General features: G+C 45.3%; 1 protein-coding gene across 7 annotated transcripts in view; it reads right to left on the bottom strand.

Moving 5' to 3' along the window:
* MYT1 (myelin transcription factor 1) overlaps positions 1-23,708 on the bottom strand; it is a 109,502-nt gene that overhangs the window by 27,514 nt on the left and 58,280 nt on the right. For 3 of the 7 annotated variants that reach the window (XM_034787544.1, XM_034787547.1, XM_034787546.1), the window contains exons 5-15: positions 22,268-22,330; positions 21,170-21,417; positions 19,164-20,024; positions 17,408-17,542; positions 15,540-15,630; positions 11,936-12,049; positions 10,128-10,342; positions 7,199-7,404; positions 5,472-5,741; positions 3,583-3,737; positions 1,735-1,833 (exon numbers count right to left, since the gene is read on the bottom strand). In XM_034787544.1, the coding sequence (XP_034643435.1) occupies positions 1,735-1,833; positions 3,583-3,737; positions 5,472-5,741; positions 7,199-7,404; positions 10,128-10,342; positions 11,936-12,049; positions 15,540-15,630; positions 17,408-17,542; positions 19,164-20,024; positions 21,170-21,417; positions 22,268-22,330 (2,457 nt within the window). The remainder of the gene's footprint in view (positions 1-1,734; positions 1,834-3,582; positions 3,738-5,471; positions 5,742-7,198; positions 7,405-10,127; positions 10,343-11,935; positions 12,050-15,539; positions 15,631-17,407; positions 17,543-19,163; positions 20,025-21,169; positions 21,418-22,267; positions 22,331-23,708) is intronic. The other 4 variants (XM_034787550.1, XM_034787551.1, XM_034787548.1 and 1 more) reach the window with 3 other exon arrangements.

Below are 23,708 nucleotides of genomic sequence, written 5' to 3'. Positions count from 1 at the left end.
CCATGGGCCCCACTGGCCGCGGTTCGCCGTCCCAGGCCAATGGGGGTGGCGAGAAGCGGTGCGGGTGAGGGATGTGCTGGCCGCGGCTTCTCGCCGCCCCCATTGGCCCAGGATGGCGAACCGCGGCCAGTGGGGGCCGCGATTGGCCTAACCTGCCGCATCAGCAGGTAAATAAAACTGGCCCGGCCCACCAGCGTGCTTACCCTGGCGAGTCGCGTGCCAAACATTGCCGACCCCCAAACTAGACCATTCCTGACAAGTGATGGTCTAGTTATTACAGCTTGCTTTCTTTCGGTTTCTAGCACTCAAGGCTGCAGAGAAAAGCTTGAAAATGTGAATCCTAAATGTTCCATCACCTGAAGGCAAATTAAAAGACCTCAATTTAAAAAATAAATCTCATGATATCTGGGGCTTCACTCATCATTCTTGAACACTTTGAGTTGGCCATACTGCAGACAGATGGTTTATCCTGGCTTTGTTTTATATCTCTCTACCTTCCCACTGCTTCCCAAGGAATCTTATAGGCAATGAGACACATGTAGTGGTTTGTGGTATTCAGGAAATAAAATCCATAATGCTGCATGTGATTGCACAGCTACATTTGCTTATGGTGGGGCTTACTATAACAGTAGCCAAACACAGTCTTCAAATATGGATTCCTGGGTTCAGGACCATATCTGGGAATTAGCGCTAATTAAATACTTTGGGCTGGATTTTGTCCCCCCCTTCATGGGTTTGCAAGGTATGCTGGGGGTTTTAGGGAGCCATCTTCCTCCATCCCTGGTGCTCCATAAGGACCAATGCTGGGAGAGCCAGAGTGCCACTAGCAGTGGTCAATATGCCAAATGGGTTTGGACATGGCCATGGTTAGTGGAATGAGGCCATGTGACCAGGTAAAAGCAGCAACTTGGAAAGGGTTGAGAGATCCCTGCCTGTCACATGTCTGGGTGGAGTATATAAGGAAGAAGAAACTGGATCCAGGGGTATCACAAGGGAAGATCGTGACCTCTTGAGGCCTTTGGGTATTATGGTCAGTGATTTCAGCAGAGCTGTTTTATTCTGTTGTCTGACTATCTTGGTAAACAATAAAAAGCACTCTGAGGAAAGGGACTTCTGAAGGACTTGGGCGTGGAGTTTGCTTCCCTTCCCTGGCTGCTGGGAAAGCCCACCAGCCTCCAGGCCAGTGCTGGGGGAGCACAAGCTACACCTCCAAAAGAGAGGTGCAAGATCTGCTTCTCAGTGAATTCCCACAGCAGGCCACAGGCATTGTGTCTGCCTCGGCCCTCCTGTAATATGGCCTCCCTCCCTGCCCTTCCATAGCACAGCTTGCCCAGCCATGGTACAGCTCTCTACATAGAAACAAGCCCAATGACTTAATGATAGCATTAGACGCTATTATTCACGGTTCCAAATTTGGGGCCTGGTCCTATCCCTAACTGCCCAAGCTGAAGGGATTGTGGGAGTTCTGCAAAGACAATGCCCCCAACCCTTATGGGGAGGGAGTGTCTTGCACCAGCCTGGAGCAACCACGGTAGATGCACAAAACAATAATGACAGGATCTGGTCAGAGGGTTGAAAAATATGGCACCTTTGAGGGTGGGGGAGGGTAGAAATATCAAGAATGGGTTGGGGGAAAGGAGATGGCTGTACTCTGAACACAGAAAGAAGCAACCCACATCAATACACAGTGCACAGGAACTGGATAGATTCTTGGTACTAGGGCAGGACAACTACCTCATAGTTTGTCCATGATGATGGTCCTGGGACTCCCGTTTCTGATGCCCCACAAAACAACTTGTTTTATACCCTCTGCTGTTGCTGCCTCCACTCCCTCTGCATTATGGGACAAGGGGCACATGCAAAGGTTACTCACACCAAGATACAGAAAGGAAAATCAACCTAAAGTCCCCCTCACAGTAATAAAAAAAATATCATCACAGGAACTACGATTAATTTACAGATGTTCAACCAACAATATACATTGCTGTGTGGCACTAGAAACTTGTATGGGTACGGTGGCCATAAACATGACAGAAATGGGCAACACTTTCCCAGACACTTGCTACCAGCATCTTGGGGTGATGCAAGGGGAGCACATGGACATGAAAACTTAAATCTACATGACAAGTGAGTTTGCTCATGAATGGCTGCATCTAGTGCATGTAGTTCATGGCAGAAGGATCAAAGAGGACTTGTGTCCCTGGTATGGAAAGGAAGCTTGGAGCTGCCTAGAACACCAGGAAGATTCCTTTCCAGAGTTGTTCATTGCTATGAAACAGTCTCTCTTTGAATACTGCCAGGGGTCAGGGAGAACTTGGCTTACCCACCCCAGAAATTGATGCTCACACCATTTCTGGGGGGAAAAAAAACTTTAAAATTTTGCTTATGGGGTTCGTTATGTGTCTTGCTCATGTAGGAAGTATTTTTTCCCCTCTTCCTCTGCTCACCTGGGACTTCCACATATCCCCCATTTCCTCCCAGCATCAAATACTCCCCTTCAAACCTCCCACTTGCATAGCCAAATAATGAGCTAGACTGAAAGAGGTTAGCGAAATGAAGGCTTGTTGTGCCCTTCCTACCTTATATTTACAAAGGTCAGAGTTACTCTGGAAATAAGCCTAGGAATAATAGCTCCATTGACAAGATTACTTTACTTTGGGAATCAGCCTGCCACACCTTGCATCTGAACAGTTTACTCCAGCATTCCTTTAGAGTAGAGCTGGGTCCAAGCTGCAATGTTTGGATCAGGATCTGAATTCTCCCTTTTGTTCACATGAGCAATACGGATCCAGGGTTCTTCATCTTCTCCTAAGGAGAGGGATCCAGCTGAAAAGTTCTGGATCCAAACTTTCCAAGTTTCTACGGGCATTCAGGTCTGGGGTTTGGTTCAGGGCCCTCTCAAATGTAGCACACAGTGCAATAGTATAGAGTTGCATTGTTTCAATCGTATACATTGTAGGGCTTTATAGCTTTCTTCAAGGGAACTGTACTCACTGCTCTGTGTTGCCAGAAAACACTGTTCCACTACCTGAGATGGCTGCAAAACTGCCTGCTTACCTGCCTTTTCAACTCTGGGCATGATGCACTGGGTTCTGAGCACCAGCTGGGAGGTACCAAGATCCCTTGGCCACATTGACTTCAAAGAATAGTTTAGCATCTCATACCTGAGAAGGCAGGGTGCTGGGCAAACTCTTTCCCTCAGTCACTGTACAAGTATTAATTTTAAGGGGAAATATATAGGGAAAATGGTCTCGGAAATTACGTTTTCACAGACACTTTCATGAATCCTGGGACTACAGAACTTTCAGCTAGGTTCTTTTAATCATTACACAGTTCCAGGAAGACCATCTGGGATAACACTTCATCCTGATAATGAGAAGTAGTCAGAGGATGAGATTTCTCTTGAAGCTTTTGGTTTGAAGTGTTTGGATTAAATAAGACCATCACAGTATGAAACAATGTTGAACATTTTAGTTGTGTGGTTTTTTTTTAAAACTGAGTCCCACCTCCCCACCCTTCCCGGCTGTCCTGAGCATTTTATACATTTCACTTTGGCTCTGCTGTCAAAGAGGCAGGACTTACGTGAGTAGCTCCTTCTTGATGTCCTTGGGAAGGAATTTAAGCTTGAAGTTGGTTAAGGTAACTTCCCCGGGGTATTTCCGTTCTTCAAAGTTCTCCTCTGACACTTCCTGCTCATCTGCTTCCGAGGAGGCAAAAGAATGGGCTGTGGGCTCTGACTGTAAGAAACCAGCGGGAATAATATCTTTACTGATCTACATCCTGTGAACGTGGCAGGGCTGAGGGATCAAAAGAGTCCATCTATATATCGTAGGCCTTTCTATAGCTCCCATCATCTGAGCGCCTCGCGATCTTTAGTATATTTATCCTTCCAACAGCTCTGGGAGGCAGGGAAGTGCTTTTATCCCGTTTTTACAAATGGGAAACTGAGGCACAGAGAGGCTAAGCAGCTAGCCTACGGTCACACAGGAAGTCTCTGGTGCGGCAGGGAATTAACCCTAGGTGTCCCAAGTTGCAGGCAAGCACCCTACTCACTGGATCATCCTTCCTGTCGGGAATTCTAAACGTCCAGTCCCTGCTGCAGGTCTCGCTCCCACTGGATGTTCGTCAGTGTCATTTCACTTGAGTTGCTGCTGATTTACCCTGATGTCACTGAGATCAGAATGAGGCCACTGGGTTTATAGTAATTGATTATTTCTCCCCTCCGCTTGGCTCACTAATTCACACTGCAATCCTCTCAGTCAGGAGTGGGGAAACTCATTTTTGCCTGACCTTGCAGCCACTTGCACATTTTGGGTCAGATCTTGGTCCCCAGCTCCAGCCTTTCCGCCCCACTCCAGTGACACACAGGAGAAGGAGAAGGGCCCTAATGTGATGTTAAAGAATTCCTAGGGGACGCAAAGCGGGCATAGCCAGCTTTATGCCATCTACTGCAGAAGGGCTTTCCTGAGCAGGCTGGGATAGGAGGGGGCATGGTCTGAGCATGCTGTACTGGGGTGATCCCTGGCTGGGGGGAACAGTCCCTAAGGGATCACTCCAATCTGCATAATTTAGAGCAGCTGTTAGGTTGCTCTAAATCAGAAGTCGGCAACCTTTGGCACACGGCTTGCCAGGGTAAGCACTCTGGCGGGCCGGGCTGGTTTGTTTACCTGCCACATCTGCAGGTTTGGCAGATTGCAGCTCCCACGGGCCGCGATTCGCCATCCCAGGCCAATGGGGGCGGCAGGAAGTGGCGGCCAGCACATCCCTTGGCCCGCACCGCTTCCTGCCATCTCCATTGGCCTGGAGCGGCGAACCGCGGCCAGTGGGAGCCGCGATCAGCCGAACCTGCAGACACGGCAGGTAAACAAACTGGCCCGGCCCGACAAGGTGCTTACCCTGGCGAGTCGTGTGCCAAAGGTTGCCGACCCCTGCTCTAAATTATTCTGGGTGGCTGATTCAGCCCCAGGACTAGGGTGGCAGAAAGGTGGCTTAGAGCTGTTTCCCCTTTCACCCTGTATCCTGTGCTGGGTGCAGTCTGCTTGGACCCAGGGATCTGGGCCAGAGGGTTTAAAATGTGCATGCAACTTCAACCTTATCATGTCTGCATTCTACTCGGGAGAGATGATGAGAAAAGGAGCAAGAAAGAGGAAGAAAACAACTAACAAAAACAGAATGAGAACTGGAGAATGGAGTGGGCAGAGTGAAAAGTGAACACAGAGAGGCTGAAAAAGGATAGGGAGGCAGGGAGAGAGAGAGAGAGACAGACAGACAGTAAAACTAAACACAGTATGGGTGGGATTTTCCAAAGTACTCAGCACTGGCCTAACTCTTCCCCCATTGAAGTCAATGGGTGTAAAGTGCCCCAGGAAGCCAAGAGTCACTGGTCTCTAGAGTGGAAACTTATTGCTACAGATCACTCTCTGCATCTCAGTGGAAAAGGGACCTAACTGCAAGGTCCCATCACTGCTCACCTCTTCTGGCTCCTCTTCCCGCTGACGATTTGGTTTGGTGTAGTCAATGGGGCCATCCCATTCATCCTGACGGGAGGTCTGGCTGGACTGGGGTGAGGTCATGGTGCTGCTAGTGGCACTCGTGCTGTTTTGGCGTTGGGACACATCTGGGGACTTCACACTGGGACTGCTGCTGCAGCTGCTGCTGCTGGGGAAGGTGCTCTCTCGTTTGCGATGCTTGTTCATGCTTAAGTCCAGCGTCCCGTTTTCATCCACCTCAATGTCCATAGACTGAAAGATTGGGGACAAGATTCTCAATGAGCCACTACAATCAGTTTTCGGAGTGTGTCTTTTGCTTTACAGGACAGTCAGGGGCCTAAAGCAATATGGAATAGTGGGCACCAGCATGCCACCCGCTTTCTTCAAGCTCTGACAGTCAATGGGATGGAATGGAGCAGAATGGGATTTCCTCTCAGAAATGTCCCATGTGAATATGTCCCAGCAGTGAATGCAACATCTGTTTGGAAGGGATGCTTGTCTTGGACAGGGACTTTGTATAGTCACGTCTCCATACCATGTTCTACAGACACTGTTGTGGATACTGACCTATTTTCCAAATGAACAATCAAGGACTTTTTCTTCAAAACAGGACATGCTGAATAGGCAAAAGATGTACAGTGTACAGCAAAAGTGGCAATGGAGCTAGCACAGGCATTCATTATTTTAGCGTGCCAGCGTGTTACTCCCAATTTTTCAGGTTAGGCCTCATTCTGCAAGGTGCTCAGTGCCTTTTGATGGTGCTAAGCGCCTTCTGTTGCTTGAAGTACAAGCATGCAGTACTACTAAGGAAGTGCTCCACTCCCTGCCATACCAGGGGCTTGTGAAGTCAAGCTCCAATAGTACCAGTCCCATCTAGGCTTCAAGTAGGGCGGGTCAGGAATTTTCTCTCTAAATGTTTTTTCCACAGAAAATTTGGCTTCCTCAACTTTGACATTTTCCATTTTGCAAAAAAACCCAAACAAAAACAAAAAAAACCCACCATGGGAAAAATCGAAATGAAACATTTAATTGAAGGTCAGTTTGACAATATCCTGCATTCACTTGAAGGCCAAGACCATAACAGGGTTCAAAAAAAAGAACTAGATAAATTAATGGAGGATACGTCCATCGATGGCTATTAGCCAGGATGGGCAGGAATGGTGTCCCCCTAGCCTCTGTTTGCTAGAAGCTGGGAATCGGTAACGGGATGGATCACTTGATGATTACCTGTTCTGTTCATTCCCTCTGGGACACCTGGCATTGGCCACTGTCAGAAGACAGGATACTGGGCTACATGGACCTTTGGTCTGACCCAGTAGGGCCATTCTTATGTTCTTATGATGCGGTGCTTCATGGGAGCTGTAGTTAAGATGCCACCTGTTCCTGTTCTCCCCTATTGGCTGGGCTTCCTGACTAGAACTACATCTCCCACCATGCATCAGAGTCTCCCCTCTGCCATTTTGGAAATCAAAACTTTTCAGAGCCTTTTATTCTGTGTAAAGTTTTGGCATTTTGTCCTGATTTGGGATGAAAACTGATGTCAAAACTGATGTCAAAATATAAAAATTCTGATTTTCAACCAGCTCTGGTTTTAAGTACATTGAAGTTAATTACCTGAAGATCTTTTTTGAACAGTGTCCCGTTTACATTGTCTTTGCTGTTGTGGATTTTTCCCTCAGCCCCCTGCATTTCCTTGCAGTCAAGCTCACCTTGCTGGGAAGATCCTGCTGCTTGGTACTGAGATTTTCTGGCATTTCCCAGCAGCGGGTGGAGAGATTTAAAATGGCGGTGGCAGCCATATGTGCGGCCTCGGCATCGTGAGAGTAGTCGAAGCCTGTAGAGGAAGATGAAGTGCTCTTCACATAACTGCTGGAAGGGCTGTGGCTGGGGGAAGAGGCCTTTGGAAAAGGTTTAGCTGCAAAAAGGGAACAATACAGGGCTGATATATAACTTACACATGAGTGTTATAGGCAAATCAACTCCATGCCACTGATTTCAGTGTATATGGATATTGCTATGGCAACCCTTTACTTCTTATAAACCTGTCAGCAAATGTAGTGCTCCTGGAACTGAAGGTGCTAACAGCTGGGGACTCAAGCTCAGGTGTGCTAAGGTGAAAGGTTCCTGCATTAACTGAAAAAAGAACAGGAGTACTTGTGGCACCTTAGAGACTAACAAATTTATTAGAGCATAAGCTTTCGTGGACTACAGCCCACTTCTTTGGATGCATATAGAGGGGAATAAATATGCATCCGAAGAAGTGGGCTGTAGTCCACGAAAGCTTATGCTTTAATAAATTTGTTAGTCTCTAAGGTGCCACAAGTACTCCTGTTCTTTTTGCAGATACAGACTAACACGGCTGCTAATCTGAAACCTGCATTAACTGACTGCACCATCAAATTCCCAGAATACTGTAGCCCTCTTCATTAAAACCATACTCCTCTACTATCCTGAGGGCTTCAAAGGGGAAACAATAGTGAATCTTCACCTGTTTTTTTCTCCTTTGCTTTCTCAAAACTTTTACATCATATAATTATACAAACATATATAATTGTATTTTTTTTTAAAAATCACATTTAACAGCAAAACCACGCCAGTCACAGCTATAAAATGTGACTTTCTGATGATGATAGCAGTGAAATATGGCTCTTCTGACAGCTGGTGTAGCTGAACTAAATCTCCTAGAATATATTCATGCTGTCTAGAACTACATTGCCCTGTACATTACTATATACAGAGTCTGACCCTGCCAGGCGCTGAGCACCCTCGACTCCCATTGAAACTCCGTGTCTCCGTGTAGCCGGAGGGGTTTTCTCACATGGATCCAGCTGCAGGATGGGCTCTGTACTTCCAAATTTACATGCCAGATCCTGAAGTTCTTGGTCAATTTTTCCTTTGCCCTTATCCAACCAAAACTCCCATTAATTTCAGAGGGAGTTTTGCCTGCGAAAGGCTTGTAAGATTTGGCCTATGTTCGCAAAGGAGCTTGACAAGCTCAGATGAAGGTGCCATAGCAAAGCAAAATGATTTTATTATTCCCATTATGAACTCTAAAAATAAGACAATATAAACTGCTAATCTTTTCGAGGACGGCTCCCCCCCTCATTGTGAGTGTGCATAATGCCTATTGACATTAATAGGAGTTATGTGCACACATCCTTCTGGATGAAGAGCTCTTTAAAGTAAGTCCTTAATGAAAGGAACAGATTTGCCTGCTATGATTGGCAATCATATTAATCTTGTTGCTCTGATTAACCCATGGGAGTCTTGCCCAAATGGTTATTCTTGTGTGTTACTTTTTTTTTTTTTTTTTTTTAATTTCAGTCCAGTTTAATCCATGTATTTTGGTGGGGTCGGGGTATTTGCAAGCATAACCTGACAATATCCAGAATGGTGAGATGCCAATTTCAATTTCACACTGTACACTCAGTGATGCTTTTCCATTTCATAAGTATTGCTAGCACTAATGGACTTGCAATCAGCAAATTAGTAAAAATGAGTGATGAGAAAAAATAGAAGGGATTATCCTAGTGGGGCTGCTGGAATTATTTTTGTCAGTACAATTACCCTGAAAATTCTTTGCGAATATTGCAAATAACACAATCTATTCAGCAGCAGAATCACTTGTGCTGGGAAACAAATTACTTTTCCATCAGCCCTAACCCAGGATGACAGTGGCAGTTGTGCTCTCTGGCCTCCATCCAATTTCATTGTCTGATCCTTTACAGATTTAGTACTGTAATAAAAGGGAGCTTCCATTGTAGTGCAACAACCAGGATGCTTTCAAGCATGAGCACTTTTTAGAGAGCAGCTGCGTCAGGATTAAACAGGACTCTGAAAGTGGGATTAGCTACAAAGAGAAAGCCCTCTTGAGGCTGCTGACTTCTGCAAACTGGTTTCCTAAATCTTTTTTTTTTTTTATGCTTTAAAAGATGGATTCAGCATGCATGTGTGGAGACTAATGGAGTAGGAACATTAAACAGTGAAACTGCATCAGTCTGCACTGGCCATCCACTACAGAGGTGTAACATACGATTGCTAATTTTAGCCCACCATGTCCATCTCAATTCCTACACCTAAAGATCCATCCTCACGGGGGTTATTTGATCATTTCATTTTATACATGCATTTAATTGGAGGCTTCCTTTGGTCAATGGCTCTGCCAAGTCATGCAAAATCCTTGGTAGATAAGATAGATAAGATGTTAGATAACCGATGGCTAGACGGTGTATGATTAATACAATATAATACATGAGACAAACAGAATATCGTAGTTAGATATCAGATAGAGAAGAGATCAAATATAAGCCAACTAGCTAGAATAGAAACAGATGGATGAATGGAGGAATATATATGAGTTGTAAGATACTGGGGACAAACTGGAGGCTACTGTGTAACTTATCCCACCTATAGCTATTGTTCAGATGAACGTACCCAAGGCTGGATGCAATTCTCCCCAAAGCTGAAGCCAAAGAAACTGTACTTTGGGCTAAGGACTCCATAGACAGCTGTTCTTATTTGTCCCATCCCCTTCACTCAAACACACCCTCCCAAGAGCCATAGTATTTTCTGGCCTGTGATATTTGCTGATAAAGTACGGAGCACTCAGCACCAAACCCCTCGCTTGTCCCAACTTACATTTAAAGGCTTTCGGTGAGGTTTCGCTAGTCTGAATCTTTGGGGCAAGCATGCGTTTGCCAAAAACCTGAGCATCAAAACTTGCATAATCGAAGGTGACCTTGGAGTACTTCTCCAGCTCCTTGGCCAGGTTGGCCCTAGGGGTTGCTGGAACCATGTTGGGCCTGTAGCTCCCATACTGAGGAATCTCCAGCTGCTTCACAAAGCACATAGGCCTGCAAATTAAAAAAAAAAAGAACCAAAACCTAACAATCAACAATACTTCTTTCATTTCCCCGCTTTGTAAGTGATTCACAGTGAAAGCGCCAAGCCATATCTTTTCTCCAGAGGATGGTTTACGAATATTATGCCCAAAACAAAGCAGGATCAATTCTTCATAACTCCGTTCATGGGTTTATCAGGTTTTCCTTACAAAATATGATGTGGGCCAGATTCTGATTTCATTTCCTCCAGACTCACACCAGAGAAACAGAGATCAGAATCTGACCCTGAGCTTCTAAAGAGTAGGGCTGGAAATTTCACATTTGTAATTCTTGCACTGGATCCAGTGATGTTAATTGCATAAATCACAATGCAACCTTTTATTGTGGGACACGGTATCTATGTTTTCTCTTTGCCAATAGAAATAAAATCTTGGGGTAGTGCTGTCCTTTGGGAGAGCTGAAAAGAAATGGCATTAAATATTACAAAGAGAGCAGAGTTAAGCTCAAGTCACCACTGTACGTTTGACTCCACAGTGAATATGAACACACAATAAGGGAAGGCCGCTACCCTATCTGCAGAGTCCCTTTTAATGACCCACTTCTGCTGTGCAGCCCATAGTGAATCAATTTGGCTTGCATATAAATTGCCTATTGTTATTCCCCTTCCTCTAACCTCTTTCCACTGGTTATTCCTTAGACTGTGAGCACCTTGGGCTTAGCACATAGTGGGGACTACCACAAATAAATAAATAAATAAATAAATAAATAAATAATGCTAATGGTCTTTTTTTTTTCCTTCCAAAGATGCTGAGCACTCACAACTCCAGCTGACCTGAGTTTTCAGCTGTTCTGGAAAAAAAAAAAAAAAACCATCAGAGCTTGATGCTTTGCTGGGCTGTGGCACATCAACATTTAGAAGGGTTTGCACAGCAGTCTTGCCTTAGTGCTCTCATTGTAAACTAACTAACCATATTACAATCCAGGTATAGCATCATGAATCACAAAACTGTGTAGGCAAGGAATCATCAGGGACATCCTTAGTGCTGGCCAGTCCTCATCCCAGGCAGATCAGATAAAACCAAAACAAATCAATCAAATCATTCAAAAATGATTACACTCCCTTCGAACCAACGGGGTCCCATTTCTGCAAGCCATGTAGTCAAAGAAAGACAAGTGTTGAGGTTTATTTTAAAAAAAGCTGCGATTGAATAATTTGTACGTGGCCTTAAAAAATAAACAACCCCCTACTTATAATGCTAATATAATAGCCATAATTCTCAGGCAGTTTGCATTGTAGTGTAATCAGCACAAGTGCCTTCTGCTGTACTGTTAAAACCCTTTGGCCTGTAGCCTCAGCATTAATTGATGCTACAGAAGCAATTCATTGTCCTGGATGCCCTCCATGGGATCATCAATTAAATATCCCCGCACCTTGGAGAGACTTATGATCACAATAACAGGCATCGGCAGTACCAAGATACAGCAGTACATGGATGGATTGTGACAGGGTGCTTTTTGCAGCAGATTTTACATTCTTTTATTTTGGGTGGGAGTTGGGGTTGGAAGAAATGTTGCTGCAAATCCTTTGTTATAAAGCTAACATACCTGAGTATCCGGTCAGAATTGGAGCTACTCTTAGAGGGGTCACCGGCCTGCGGCTGTTGCTTTTCATGAGATTTGGCTAATTTTTCAGCAGCGGCTATGGGGCACCCAGATAAACTGTATGGAATTAAACGAGAAAGAAAGAAAAAGCTAAGCATGAGGAACTGGGATGAAGATCTCCATATGCTTTACAGACCAGGATATGCACTGAGCCCATGAGAAAATCTCTTTATTATTATTAGCAACAAGAGTCCTGTGGCACCTTATAGACTAACAGATGTATTGGAGCATAAGCGTTCGTGGGTGAATACCCACTTTGTCAGACGCATGTAGTGGAAATTTCCAGAGGCAGGTATAAAGATGCAGGCAAGAATCAGTCTAAAGATAACGAGGTTAGTTCAATCAGGGAGGATGAGGCCCTCTTCTAGCAGTTGAGGTGTGAACACCAAGGGAGGAGAAACTGTTTTTGTAGTTGGCTAGCCATTCACAGTCTTTGTTTAATCCTGAGCTGATGGTGTCTGGAAATTTCCACTACATGCATCTGACGAAGTGGGTATTCACCCACGAAAGCTTATGCTCCAATACATCTGTTAGTCTATAAGGTGCCACAGGATTCTTTGTTGCTTTTTACAGATCTAGACTAACGGCTACCCCTCTGATACTTTATTATTAATTATTATTCTTCTTATTTTTTGGCAACCTGTAAAGCATTCAGGCATCCACAGTGAATTGCTCAGAAACAAAAGTTCAGAAGCATTCAAAGAACCAGGATATGGATAAAAAAAAAATCAATAAACTAGGTCGAGTTCCTCAAAGAGAGAATGAGGGAGGTGTGGTTCATTTGGAGAAGTTTTAATAAATAAATGGAATTTCTTCTCCTTACTTGTTCTGGTTCCTTGCTTAAGCAAACATTTCCAGGGATGATTTCAGTGGAAAATGTGCTTTGCAGATGTGCAGTTGTGTCAACATCTACTTGTACTGGGGGGCTTGGTGGGACTTTTACACACGTTTGCCAGGACCTACATGGATGGGGCCTGAGTGTGGCTTTTAAGCCACAGCTGTCCATAGGCTGTGGTGTGGCACTGCCCTGTCCCAAAGGAGTCCCAAAAAGATTCTGCCTTGAGAGAGGCACAGACCCCCTCGGCGCAGCTCCTTGGACATGGGACAGATTGCACCCCTGGGTGCATGAGCTCCATTCCATGGGCCATTGCTACAAGGGTGGGTGATGGAGCCAGGACCATTTGTGGAGTCCTGTTTTCTGCCCACCCCGTGCAGGGAGTGAAGGGGCTGCTGTTTTGGGCAGCCATGAAAGGGGTGCGGAGGAGAAGCTACTTACTCCCCACTCTGCCCTGGAAAGGCTGAAGAGGAGCCACTCGTAGCCTAGGCCAGGCAGATCCTGAAATGCTTGCTATGATTGGCTGTAACTCAGTATTACAGGAGAGGCTCCCATTTTAGGCTCCTCCAGGCCTTGACCGCCCCCTCCTCAGATGTTTGCAGTGGGGATCCTGCCCCTTCCTATCCTAGCTTGTGGGGGGGGCGGAGGTCCTGGGAAGGTCTGGGCCACCTCTGTGTCAAGCACCCCTCTTCTGTCCCCACTGTGGAAGCTCCTCTGTCAGAACTCTGCAGAGTTCAGGCTCCACACACATGGAGATGGCGGGGCAAGAACAGGTGAAGGGTAGGGCCTGGCGTAGGCAGCCTGTAGGCTGACACTGGATTCTCCCCTTCACACCTGCAGGGGAAGCTGGTGGAATTTCCTGTGGAGAGAGTCTGCAGCAACTTAGATGGCTTCCCTTCTCAGTGGCTTGGAAAACATCCCCCTCAAGCCCAAAGAATGGCTCTGAAGTAGCTGATACCAAGGCAGCCACTAGCAACCTGGCCCCTGTAGAAGCGATTCTCTCCAAGGGTATGTGGGAGCCAGCAGGCCCTGGCACTAATGCAGCGGCAAAGGGCCTCTGTACAGATGCTCTTTGTCATGGTCTCAGGGGATTCATGGCTTTGAGGGGCATGGAACCTCAGCTTATTGAAGGAAGTACTCCTGCTCCCCTCCTTGTGCAAGGGTCTGACTGGAATTATGGGTGGAAAGGCTTTGTTCCCATGGAGACAGGCTCCAGGCCCTCCATGTTTACTCAATCCTGAGTCAGGCAAAACTTCTATTGACTTCTGTGAATTCAGCGTTCCTTTAGGAGAGATGCTGCTAGGGCTGGCTTGAGCAGGCATAGTACAGGAGGCGCTCCACAAATCTTCCCTTACAGAGCTCTGCATCTGAACCTCAAGCCTGGCCGGGCTCACCCCTGCTATTCCAGTCACAGACACCTTTTGCGCAGAGGTTATGTGGCAGTTTTGTGATGTTGACTAAGGCCCTCGTACTTATTATCACCAGTGACCCAAGCCAGCATTTGATTTCAGGCCACTAGACTCAAATCTAGTTCATGAACCCAACTCTCAACCACTTCCCCCCTCCCGCGCTGAACATCGACTATCAGACTGAAAACAGCTGACCGTCCCTTGTATTATCACTGGGCTGACCTGCAGGTAAACTGAAAATGAACTTCTCTTGCTGCTCTTTTCTGGGCCAACTGCCACCTATGCGCATCTGTCAGTAATGGTGGATACTTCCACTTGCGTTGCTGATGCTCACTGCTACCTGCTAGTTAGTGTGCATGAAAAGTGAGTCTTCTCAATTAAGTGAGAACATTTCACTCATTTTCCTCTGGCCTCTCAGGCTGTGAGGAGGCATTCATCACATCAATTTATTTCATGACCTCCCCACAACATATGAATAAATAATTACACAAACTCACCTAGCGCCTGCAAACGAATTTAACATTTATGATTCTGTCAGCCAATCTGTATGTCCATTAAAGTGAAATGATTTGACCAAGACAGTCCTAAGCTTGAGCTAGATAACCCTAGCACTCTGTTATACAGCCTATATTGTCCAAGGCAACACCATTGGCATTTCTTTGCACCACAAGCTTCTTAGAAGCCCTCTTGACTAATGAAACATCTTCTGAGGATCACCTCAGAATTCTCATCCACCAATAACCTTCTTTACACTTGAGCGAGGGCAAAACCAGAACTTGAGGTACGTACAATTTCAGATCTCCAGATCTGAACCAGTCTCTACTGATTAGTTCTGTATGAGATCCAAAACTAGATGGGGGCTATTTTTCACTTCTGGTGGAGCTACAGATGAAATTCATGCTGAGATGGCAGAAATTCATGTGAAAATAGCTGATCGTATGACATTTCTACCAACCAAAAACCTCACAAGTCTTCTGTGCCATCAAACGCTAACCCTCATTTGGACTAGAAACTCATCTTAAACTTCCTCTACAGCTGAATACCATTTCCTTGACTCCACTCTAACTAAATGCCTGCACCCAAACCAAGAAACTCTGCTCTGCCTTCTTGCCCATTTCCATCTGATACCTGATATTCTGTCTGATTTCCAGTTCTTTATAGCCATCTATAATTAATCTGTCTTAGTTACACCATATCTCAGTGTGAAGTTCATTATGCAGGGATAAAACCAATGTAATTTTTGCTGTTTGCCTTGACGACGTTTCAGCCCCTGCGGTTATTGATTAGAACTTGAAGTAAGTACCTTCTGTGTGTGTTGCGATTGCTGTTCACATGACCCTGTCCTGTGCAGCCTGGTGTTGGGCATTTCAACACATTCTCGTGCATAGCCAAGACTTTGTAGCGAGGAGAGGAAGGGAAGAGGGGAGGGAAGTAAAAACAACTTTATAAAAACAGAGCAAAAAAGACAAATAGTCAAGTTTTGATGGTGGCTTCCTAGAAATCAGCAAATATGAAACTGTGCAATTAAAAGTTGTCTGCCTACAGAAAAGAGTTACAAGCCAACACTGCTCAGGTCAGCACTAGATTAGCATTTCTGCACAGGCCAGCTTGGTCTTTTTTCCTTGTTAGCTGATTGCAATCCATTTTTCCTCCTCCCCCTTCATTCCGGAGCCATGCCTGCCCATTTCAGGTGGATTTAAGTGATTGGAGTTGTATCTATGCTTTTATCCTTAGGACTAGTCTTTGTTTGATTTTTAAAAATTTTAATCTTCAGGATTATTGCTCCCTGCAGCGCTGACCTTAAAAGTAAAGAAAATAATTTGCTTTGCAAGCCTTCAGAAAGCACGCAGCTTGCTTTTTCATTTTATTTTTTGTATGCACATTTGTGTGAAGATAACTGTTACTTTCACCTTGTCTCCTGCAGTTCTGTGTTTATGGCAGGTCTGCAACCTCTGAAATTACAGATAAGGCAGCGGTTGTGGGGTTTTTTTGGCCATTATTCCATTATCATGAGCACACAATACTGAACTTTATTTACATGTACAGAGAATTCTATTTAGGATGTTGGTCCAAATAGAAATAAAAATCTATATTTGAAAAAAAAATGGCATAATGATAAATATTTTCTGCAGAATATATGAATGTTTATATGGTATGTTGTAACTGTCAGGTCATGAGTGATTAAAAAGAGATTTGACTCTAGTGCACATATCAAATGGTTACTTTTTTTTTGCTATACAATAAAAAAAAATTTGCTCTAGAGATTTTTTTTTTTCACTCTTCTTCCCTCTTCCCAACAAGCTATTCCATGGGGGGGCGGGGGAGGGAATCTGTGGGATTCAATATAGGGACCAAACCGACATGGTTCAACAGAAGATCAGTAGGGTTCTATAGAAATTACTGACAACACCTAGAGAAGTTAACAGAGAATGAGATCCTTTCTAAAAGTAGCATTTTTTTAGGCCACCCTATAGAATTCTATAGTAGGGAGATCTGTATGGGGTGGATCTAAAGCCTATACAAAGGTTATTATTTTCTATTAAATTCTCCAGAACTTTCCCATAAGGGTAGCTTAAACTTTTGTCATCATAATGGTAAGACACTGTAACTGCATCACACAACACGAGAAATTAAACAATGCTTTTAAGGCAAAAATTACCCCAGGGCAGAACGCTGGCACATGAGCTGTGCACCACTTAAGTTGTATTTGGAGGGCTTACGTGCGACTTCAGTGGTGCCCTGGCCTTGTGATGGGGCTCTTCTGCACACGGGTGAATTTCACTCTAAGGGTGCATCTACATTGTAGCTAGGGATGTAAAATGGCAACCTGTGTAGACGGATCTGCATTAACTGTACTCTAGCTAGCTCACTAAAAATAGAAGTGAGGATGCTGCAGGGTGAGCTGCACAAATCTGCCTGACTCCCCCCCCACCCCATAGGTACATAGTCACTTGTGCAACCTGCACTGAAGCCCTTGCCACTGTGACCTCACTTCTACTTTTAGTGTCCTAACTAGAGTTCAGCTAGTGTGGATGCATCTAGACAAGCTCCCACTCATACTCAAGACTGTAATACAGATGTGCTCTAAGGCGCAAACCTGCTAAGTGCCTCAGCACCCCAGTAATAGGCAGCCCTTTTTCTGCGGTGTGGAAATCTCTACAGTATACTCACTCTCTGGAGGGATCCTGTCTTTGTGGGGGCAACCAGACAGACTGCGATGGTGAGGATAGAGGCCTGTGACGTGACCGGTGCCATCACAACCTGGAGTAGGACATTTGATCTCTCGCTTCTCAGGTCTTGAGGGATCTAGGAAATATGGGGAGGGGGATGTGGGAAAAATATTACCCAAGGCAAGGGCAGCAACTGGGTACAAATCATGATGACTGGATAAAAGAAAAGGAGCTATTGTATAGCACTGCTGTGATAGAGTTTATCACCAAGATTTCGGGATATGTTTGCATCTGTAGTTCAAGTGAGAGTCCAAGGTTGAATATTCACACCACTAGCTGCCTGATTGTTGGAGCAAATCAGGTAGTTACGGGTGCAAATACTCTGATTTGCACACCCAATTACATTTTTATAGGTTTAAAAATACAGGTGCAAGTTTTGCGGGTGGATACGAAAGGGAGGCCATGCTCAGTGTGGCTGAAAATATATCGTGTAATGTGCTATATAAGGTCAGTGAGGTCATCTAAGAATTATGCCAGGATAATCCCATTGGCTCATCTTCAATCATGGACCAAGCCAAGCCAAAAGAAATTATTGATCTTAGGCCAGGCTTCAGTTTCTATAGGCCTGCCCACTTAGTGTCTAACACTTCCTGCAGAATCCAGAAAGGCTCAGCAAGTGATACCCTGCTTGAAAAATACGTGAACTGCATTAGTTTTCAGGTTGATATTTTCATATGAGTCCTATGCAGAAGTAGTTGAAATTTTTCAAATTTTAATAGTTTTGAAATTTGAAAGTTAATTCATTGATTCATAAATTAGGAACATTTTAAATGAAATTGTTCATGAAAGTTTTCACTCACTTTTCAAATGGAAATTGATAGAGCTAGTTGATTTTGTTTGTGTTTCAATTTCAAAAATTGTTAAAATTTTTAATTTAAAAATGAAAAGGGGGAAACGTTTGCAAATATTCTCCCCCACCACCACTTTCCTGCACTATGCTAGGAAAGAGGATGACAAACTCTCAATAGGAGAGGTGTGCATGGAATCAGGTGGTTCCTGTCTACAAAGCTTTCCTTTGTAGTTTTAGTTCAAAAATCTATTTAAAAGTAAACTGGTGCTGATTAAAGATTCTGATGAAATTGATGGATTGAGGATATTGATGGAACTTTCTCCATGTGTCTATTCAACACTTTCATCATGGCCCCATGGAGAAGGCTTCTACTTATCTATTGCTCAAGTAAAATATGGCACCAAAGCCCAAATGCCCTTAAAATCAGGCTACAAGGTCCATAGTATCTGGTCTCACAGGCTTTTTTTGGAATGGGAAGAATGACTAGAAGGGTGGCACTGGTGGGAGAGTTTTTGTTCTGAGTTTATTTTGGAGGGTCCTAGCTTATGGATTTTGGTCTTAATTGTCACTGGGAAGACTTTATAGCCAAAAGACTGGGTGGGAACATTTTAATAAATGGAAAGAAATAAAATGAATATAAATAGTCTCCCGGATTATCCACTCTGCATCGCTTTTCCCATTTCTGTCTTAGAGGTACAGGTTGAGATTTTCAAAGCCAACTAGGGAACTTGCCACGCAATTCCCACTGAGAGTAATAGGAACTATGTGGCTCAATGACCTAACTGAGCTTGAAAATCCACAACCAGCTAGTTTTCATGGGACACTTAGCAGTGAAGCTCAGATTCTTTCACAGTGCAAGGCTGTTGGGGAGGAAGATGGTGCATGGAAGCTTGTTCAGATACTCCACCTTTGCTGTAGTAGTTTTTTCTGATAGCGTCCAAAGGTTTGTTTTGTTTTTCGTCCACCTGGAAATGCTTTACGTGCTCCCCTGGCAGGCGGCTGGGCTCCCTCATGATTTTAACCTGCTCGGCTTTGAGCGCAATGGCCTGCTCCAGTAGCCCCAGGTTCCCTCTGGTCATCATGTCGTACATTTCAGACTCATCCGTCACGGCAGATTTCTGGGAGCGAGCATCGTCATCTTTGTCGTCGTCTGACCTGACCTCCACGATGACCGAGTACTCAGGTTTTGGGCTGAACCGCCCTTCACAGTGTGTTTTCTGGGAGTCCCGAGATGTCTGAGGAGTTTCTTCACAGATGACTTCAGGTGCCAGCTCCTCCTCTTCCTCTTCCTCCTCCTCCTCCTCCTCTTCTTCCTCCTCTTCTTCTTCCTCCTCCTCCTCCTCCTCCTCATCGTCCTCCTCCTCTTCTGCTTCTGCTTGCATGGCCTTTTGCAACTTGCAGGACTCCTCACAGTTCAGATCGTCCCGATGCTCTGGACACAATTCACTGCTACGTTCACTAGTGACCTCAATGACTTCCTCCGCATCCTCAGTGTGGATGATAATTTCTTTGTCACATTCCTCCTCAACCACCTCTTCTTCCGCCCCTTCATGGACCAGGTGCACAACATTAACAGGAGGCTTGGAGACCTGCAGTTCATTTTCAGGCATCTGCCCCTCTATTGCAAGGGTTTCTTCTGCTATTTGGCCTAGATTTAGGAGAGAGTTGGCAATGATTTCTTGATAGCTGCTGTAATTGGCCTTGCTAGGGCCGGGTGTACTGGTAGCCGCATTTTGTCCATAGTGTGATGATTTTGCTGGGCTTCTTACTGCAAAAAGGAAGAAGGAAAAATGTTATAAGCTCATAAAGAGCTCTTTGTCTCCTTTCAGCTTAATTGAACCCCAAGTCTTGCTGTTATGCCCTGGGTGAAGCCTGATTTATTGCATTTAGTAATGGCAGGTATAAAAAGGGATTTCCATTTTAAAATGATTCCCACTGATAAGATGAGTAACACCTTCAGATATCTATTTTCTCCACTGAACCATCAGCTACACATTTTTGCCCGTTGTCTGCACTAGCCCAAGGTGATGTTTTCAGGCTAAAGGGCACCCCATTGGAGGCTGATGCAAACTGCCTCAATAAACAGGGGTCCATGATACACAAATACATTTACAAAGAAAGAGATAAGGGAGAAGGCTAAGGTCCCAGGGCCAAAACTCTGCCCGGGTTACGCACATATACCTCCTCCCAAAGCCAATGAGAGTGGCATGAATTTGGGCCTAGGCCTTACTCTGTGACCACTGAGCATAAGAACAGTCATCCTGGGTCAGATCAATGGTCCATCTAGCCCAGTATCCTGTCTTCCCACAGTGGCCAATGCCAGGTGCCCCAGAGGGAATGAACAGAACAGGGAATCATCAAGTGATCCATCCCCTGTCATCCACTCCCAGCTTCTGGCAAACAGAGGCTAGGGACACCATTCCTGCCCATCCTGGCTAATAGCCATTGATCGACCTATCCTCCAGGAACATATCTAGTTCTTTTTTAACCAAGTTATGGTTTTGGCCTTCACAACATCCTCCGGCAATGAGTTCCACAGGTTGAAGACAACAGAGAAGCTCACTACTTGTCTCTGGATCAGGCTTCAAGACTCCAGTGTGCCTTTCCCATTGCTTTACATATTGAGCCGCACAGAGAAGTGCTTTTATACTCTCATAGTTCCTTCCCCAGGAATCGTCACTGATGGGAAAGCTCTTATTTTTAAGATGTTGGAGACAGTCTGTGACCAGGAACATAGCCAGGAACAGCCCTTCTCAGATTAAACAGGGTTTTTCTGTTGTTCTGCCACTGAATATAATAATGGAAGAACCCATCCTATACATAATTTAGAGGCACTATAACTCTTCATTATTAACACTCACTGCCCTTTTTCCATCTGTAAAATAAGCTCTGCAATCAATAATGATAAAGCACCTTCCGCTGGCTCAGGGCTGGGGGTCTCCTCCTGTTCTATCGTCTCTGCCTCTTCCTCCTCCAAAGTCCCCTCTGATTCATCAGTGACAGACTCCTCCTTCACCTCCGTCTCCTCGCTCCCATCGCTGTCCACATTGTAGCCTTCGTCAAGGGCCAGCTTCAGGGGGTGGGATTTTCTCTTTGACACCAGGTGCTCGGCTTCAGCATCCTGAAGTTTCCTCTTCTTTGCTAGAGGGCAGCTTTGTAAACTAGAGGAAAAGAGAACTCATTGCATGACGGAGCAGGTCTGAGAAAGACCTCAGAAATGGATTTGCTTTATTCAATGCAGCAAGGGGTAAAAAAGTCCTTTAAGGACTGAAGAGAAACGGGTCAACTTTGGGCAATGCACAGGGAGGGCCAGATCTTCAGCTGGTTTACATTGTCCTAGCTTTGTTGACCAAGCTGAAGATCTGGCCTTCATTCTTTTTCACTCTTCTCTAAAGAAACTCACCTATGAATGGACCAGCTCCTGATGCCTTTACTCAGTTTTTGCTCAGAGATCACTGGGAGTTTGCCTGGCCCAGTAAAAACATTTCGTCCTATCGCATCTTATATCTGCCATCACAATTTACGCTAGGCCCAGTGGTTTCTAACCTGGACATTGTTGGATACTAAAGGCTGTTGGTTGCTTCTAGCTATAAAACTAGAACTGGTATTTAGGTCCAGCCATTGTGGCATATTTAATTCATGGGCACCAGGAGTCCAGATCTGCATAATATAATGCACTGATGAAAAATCTGTTAGCAGAAGAATGGAGTCCAAGGCAGGCAACAAACTGGTATTTCCCACCCCACTCCCCTCCACCATGCACGCAAGTAGCAAGCAGACCAAGTCCTCAGCCTGAAGACATCTCAGCAGAATTAATAAACTTATTTTATAGCAACACAGCCTCCTCCTTTCTGCATCGGCCGTGAGTTTGGGGAAGCTCGTTTAGGACCTGATCCAACTCCCATTGTAGTCAATAGAGCTGGATCAGGGTCAGTCTGTCTTGATTCTTACATCTCTCTACCACTGGCATTCAGGTTCCTTAGACTGGAAATCTGCCAGACCAAATCTTACCTTCTGTGTCTTGCATACTTTCCACGGATGTGTCCTGAGCCATTACATCCTGGGGTAGGGCAGCTTGAGGGGGAAAACAATCAAGCAACAAGAACAGTGATGACTTGGAGAATGCGTTTTAATTAAAGTATATAAACTGTGGGAGAGTTAAAAAGAATCTGTGCAGAAGGAACAAAAACTGCAAAAGGGAAGATAATTTCCTTTAAATAGTTCATTTCATCCCTTTGAATGCCAAGCAAGGAGGGCAGGATGGCGGCTTTGCAGTTTGCTAAAAATTAATGAAATGAGTCACCCCATTTAATTAAATGAACGGTTCATTATAGTTTTATGAGTATGTTTAATTAAAGATTTGCATGTGTAAAAGCAAGCCTTTAAAGACCAGACAACTACCGTACCCTGCCTCCCACTGCCACTGTTTAGTTTTCTTTTTCTTTTTACTAGTGTACAAAATAAATCGTGGTTTTTTAAATTTCATTTTATGGCTTGTCAGACAAGCATTGTTTGAGGATGCTAGGAATGGGGGACCTATTGAGAAGGGTGGGCTGAGGAATGGACATGGGGAGTCAGGCCTTTGGTGATAGGAGTCAGAGCATGTTGGACAAAATTCACTAGCTCCCCTGCCCTGGCTTCCGCTCAGCTGAAGCGACAGTCTCAGCCCCGAGGGCTCCAGAAACCCTAGGCACGACTTGTGCCCTCTAAAGCCCTTAACACAGCCTGAAGTGGTGCATGCTGCTTTGCTTAGCTCCTCTGCGCTGGTAAATGTCACCCCTACAGATAGACCAGTCTCCAGGAATTATAGGGGCTCCAGAGGCTGAAAAGCAGCTTCAGCCAGTTAGCCTGGCGGATGTACATTAGGCTTTGGCTATTGCCATAGGCTGCAAAGCCAGGGGGCCACCCGGGACACGGCGTGACCACTTTTTGACTGGGCTGGCTGGTTTCTCAACTCTCTTGCCAGTTGCTGGTCACGAGATGCAATTTGCCGAGGGCGGGGGAGGGGTGTTGGCTGGGGTGCACATGCAGCCGCACGCATAGTGATCTCGTAACTAGCATCCGTGCACGGTGCGGCGGGGGGTGGTGCTGCGGCCTGCTCCGCATGTGCGGCGTGCCCGGTGCCAGGCCCTTGCCCCCTGCTGGCTGCTGAAACTGCAGCAACTCTTCAGGGTCCTCCCTCCTCTGCGGGTGTCCCTATGAACTAGCCCAGCTGAGCCAGGTTGTTAGGGTTAACTCCTGGCCAAGGTCCAGATGGAAGCTGATGTGGTGCCACGCTTTGCTGACCAGAATTCAGGGCAGGGAGCCCTAGGAGAACAGCAGCACTTTGTGTTTGGGAGCTTGTTGCTTGGAAGGAAAGCCAAAGCCAGAGACGCTGAACTCCCGGAGAGGCCCTAGACCTATCTCATCTCAAAACCCTCCTGGTCCTGCTACATGTCCTTGGAACACTGAA

The sequence above is a fragment of the Trachemys scripta genome, chromosome 12 (assembly GCF_013100865.1).
Source record: "Trachemys scripta elegans isolate TJP31775 chromosome 12, CAS_Tse_1.0, whole genome shotgun sequence".
In the NCBI taxonomy this organism is placed as follows: domain Eukaryota; kingdom Metazoa; phylum Chordata; order Testudines; family Emydidae; genus Trachemys; species Trachemys scripta.
This window is presented reverse-complemented; position numbering and strand designations above follow the sequence as displayed.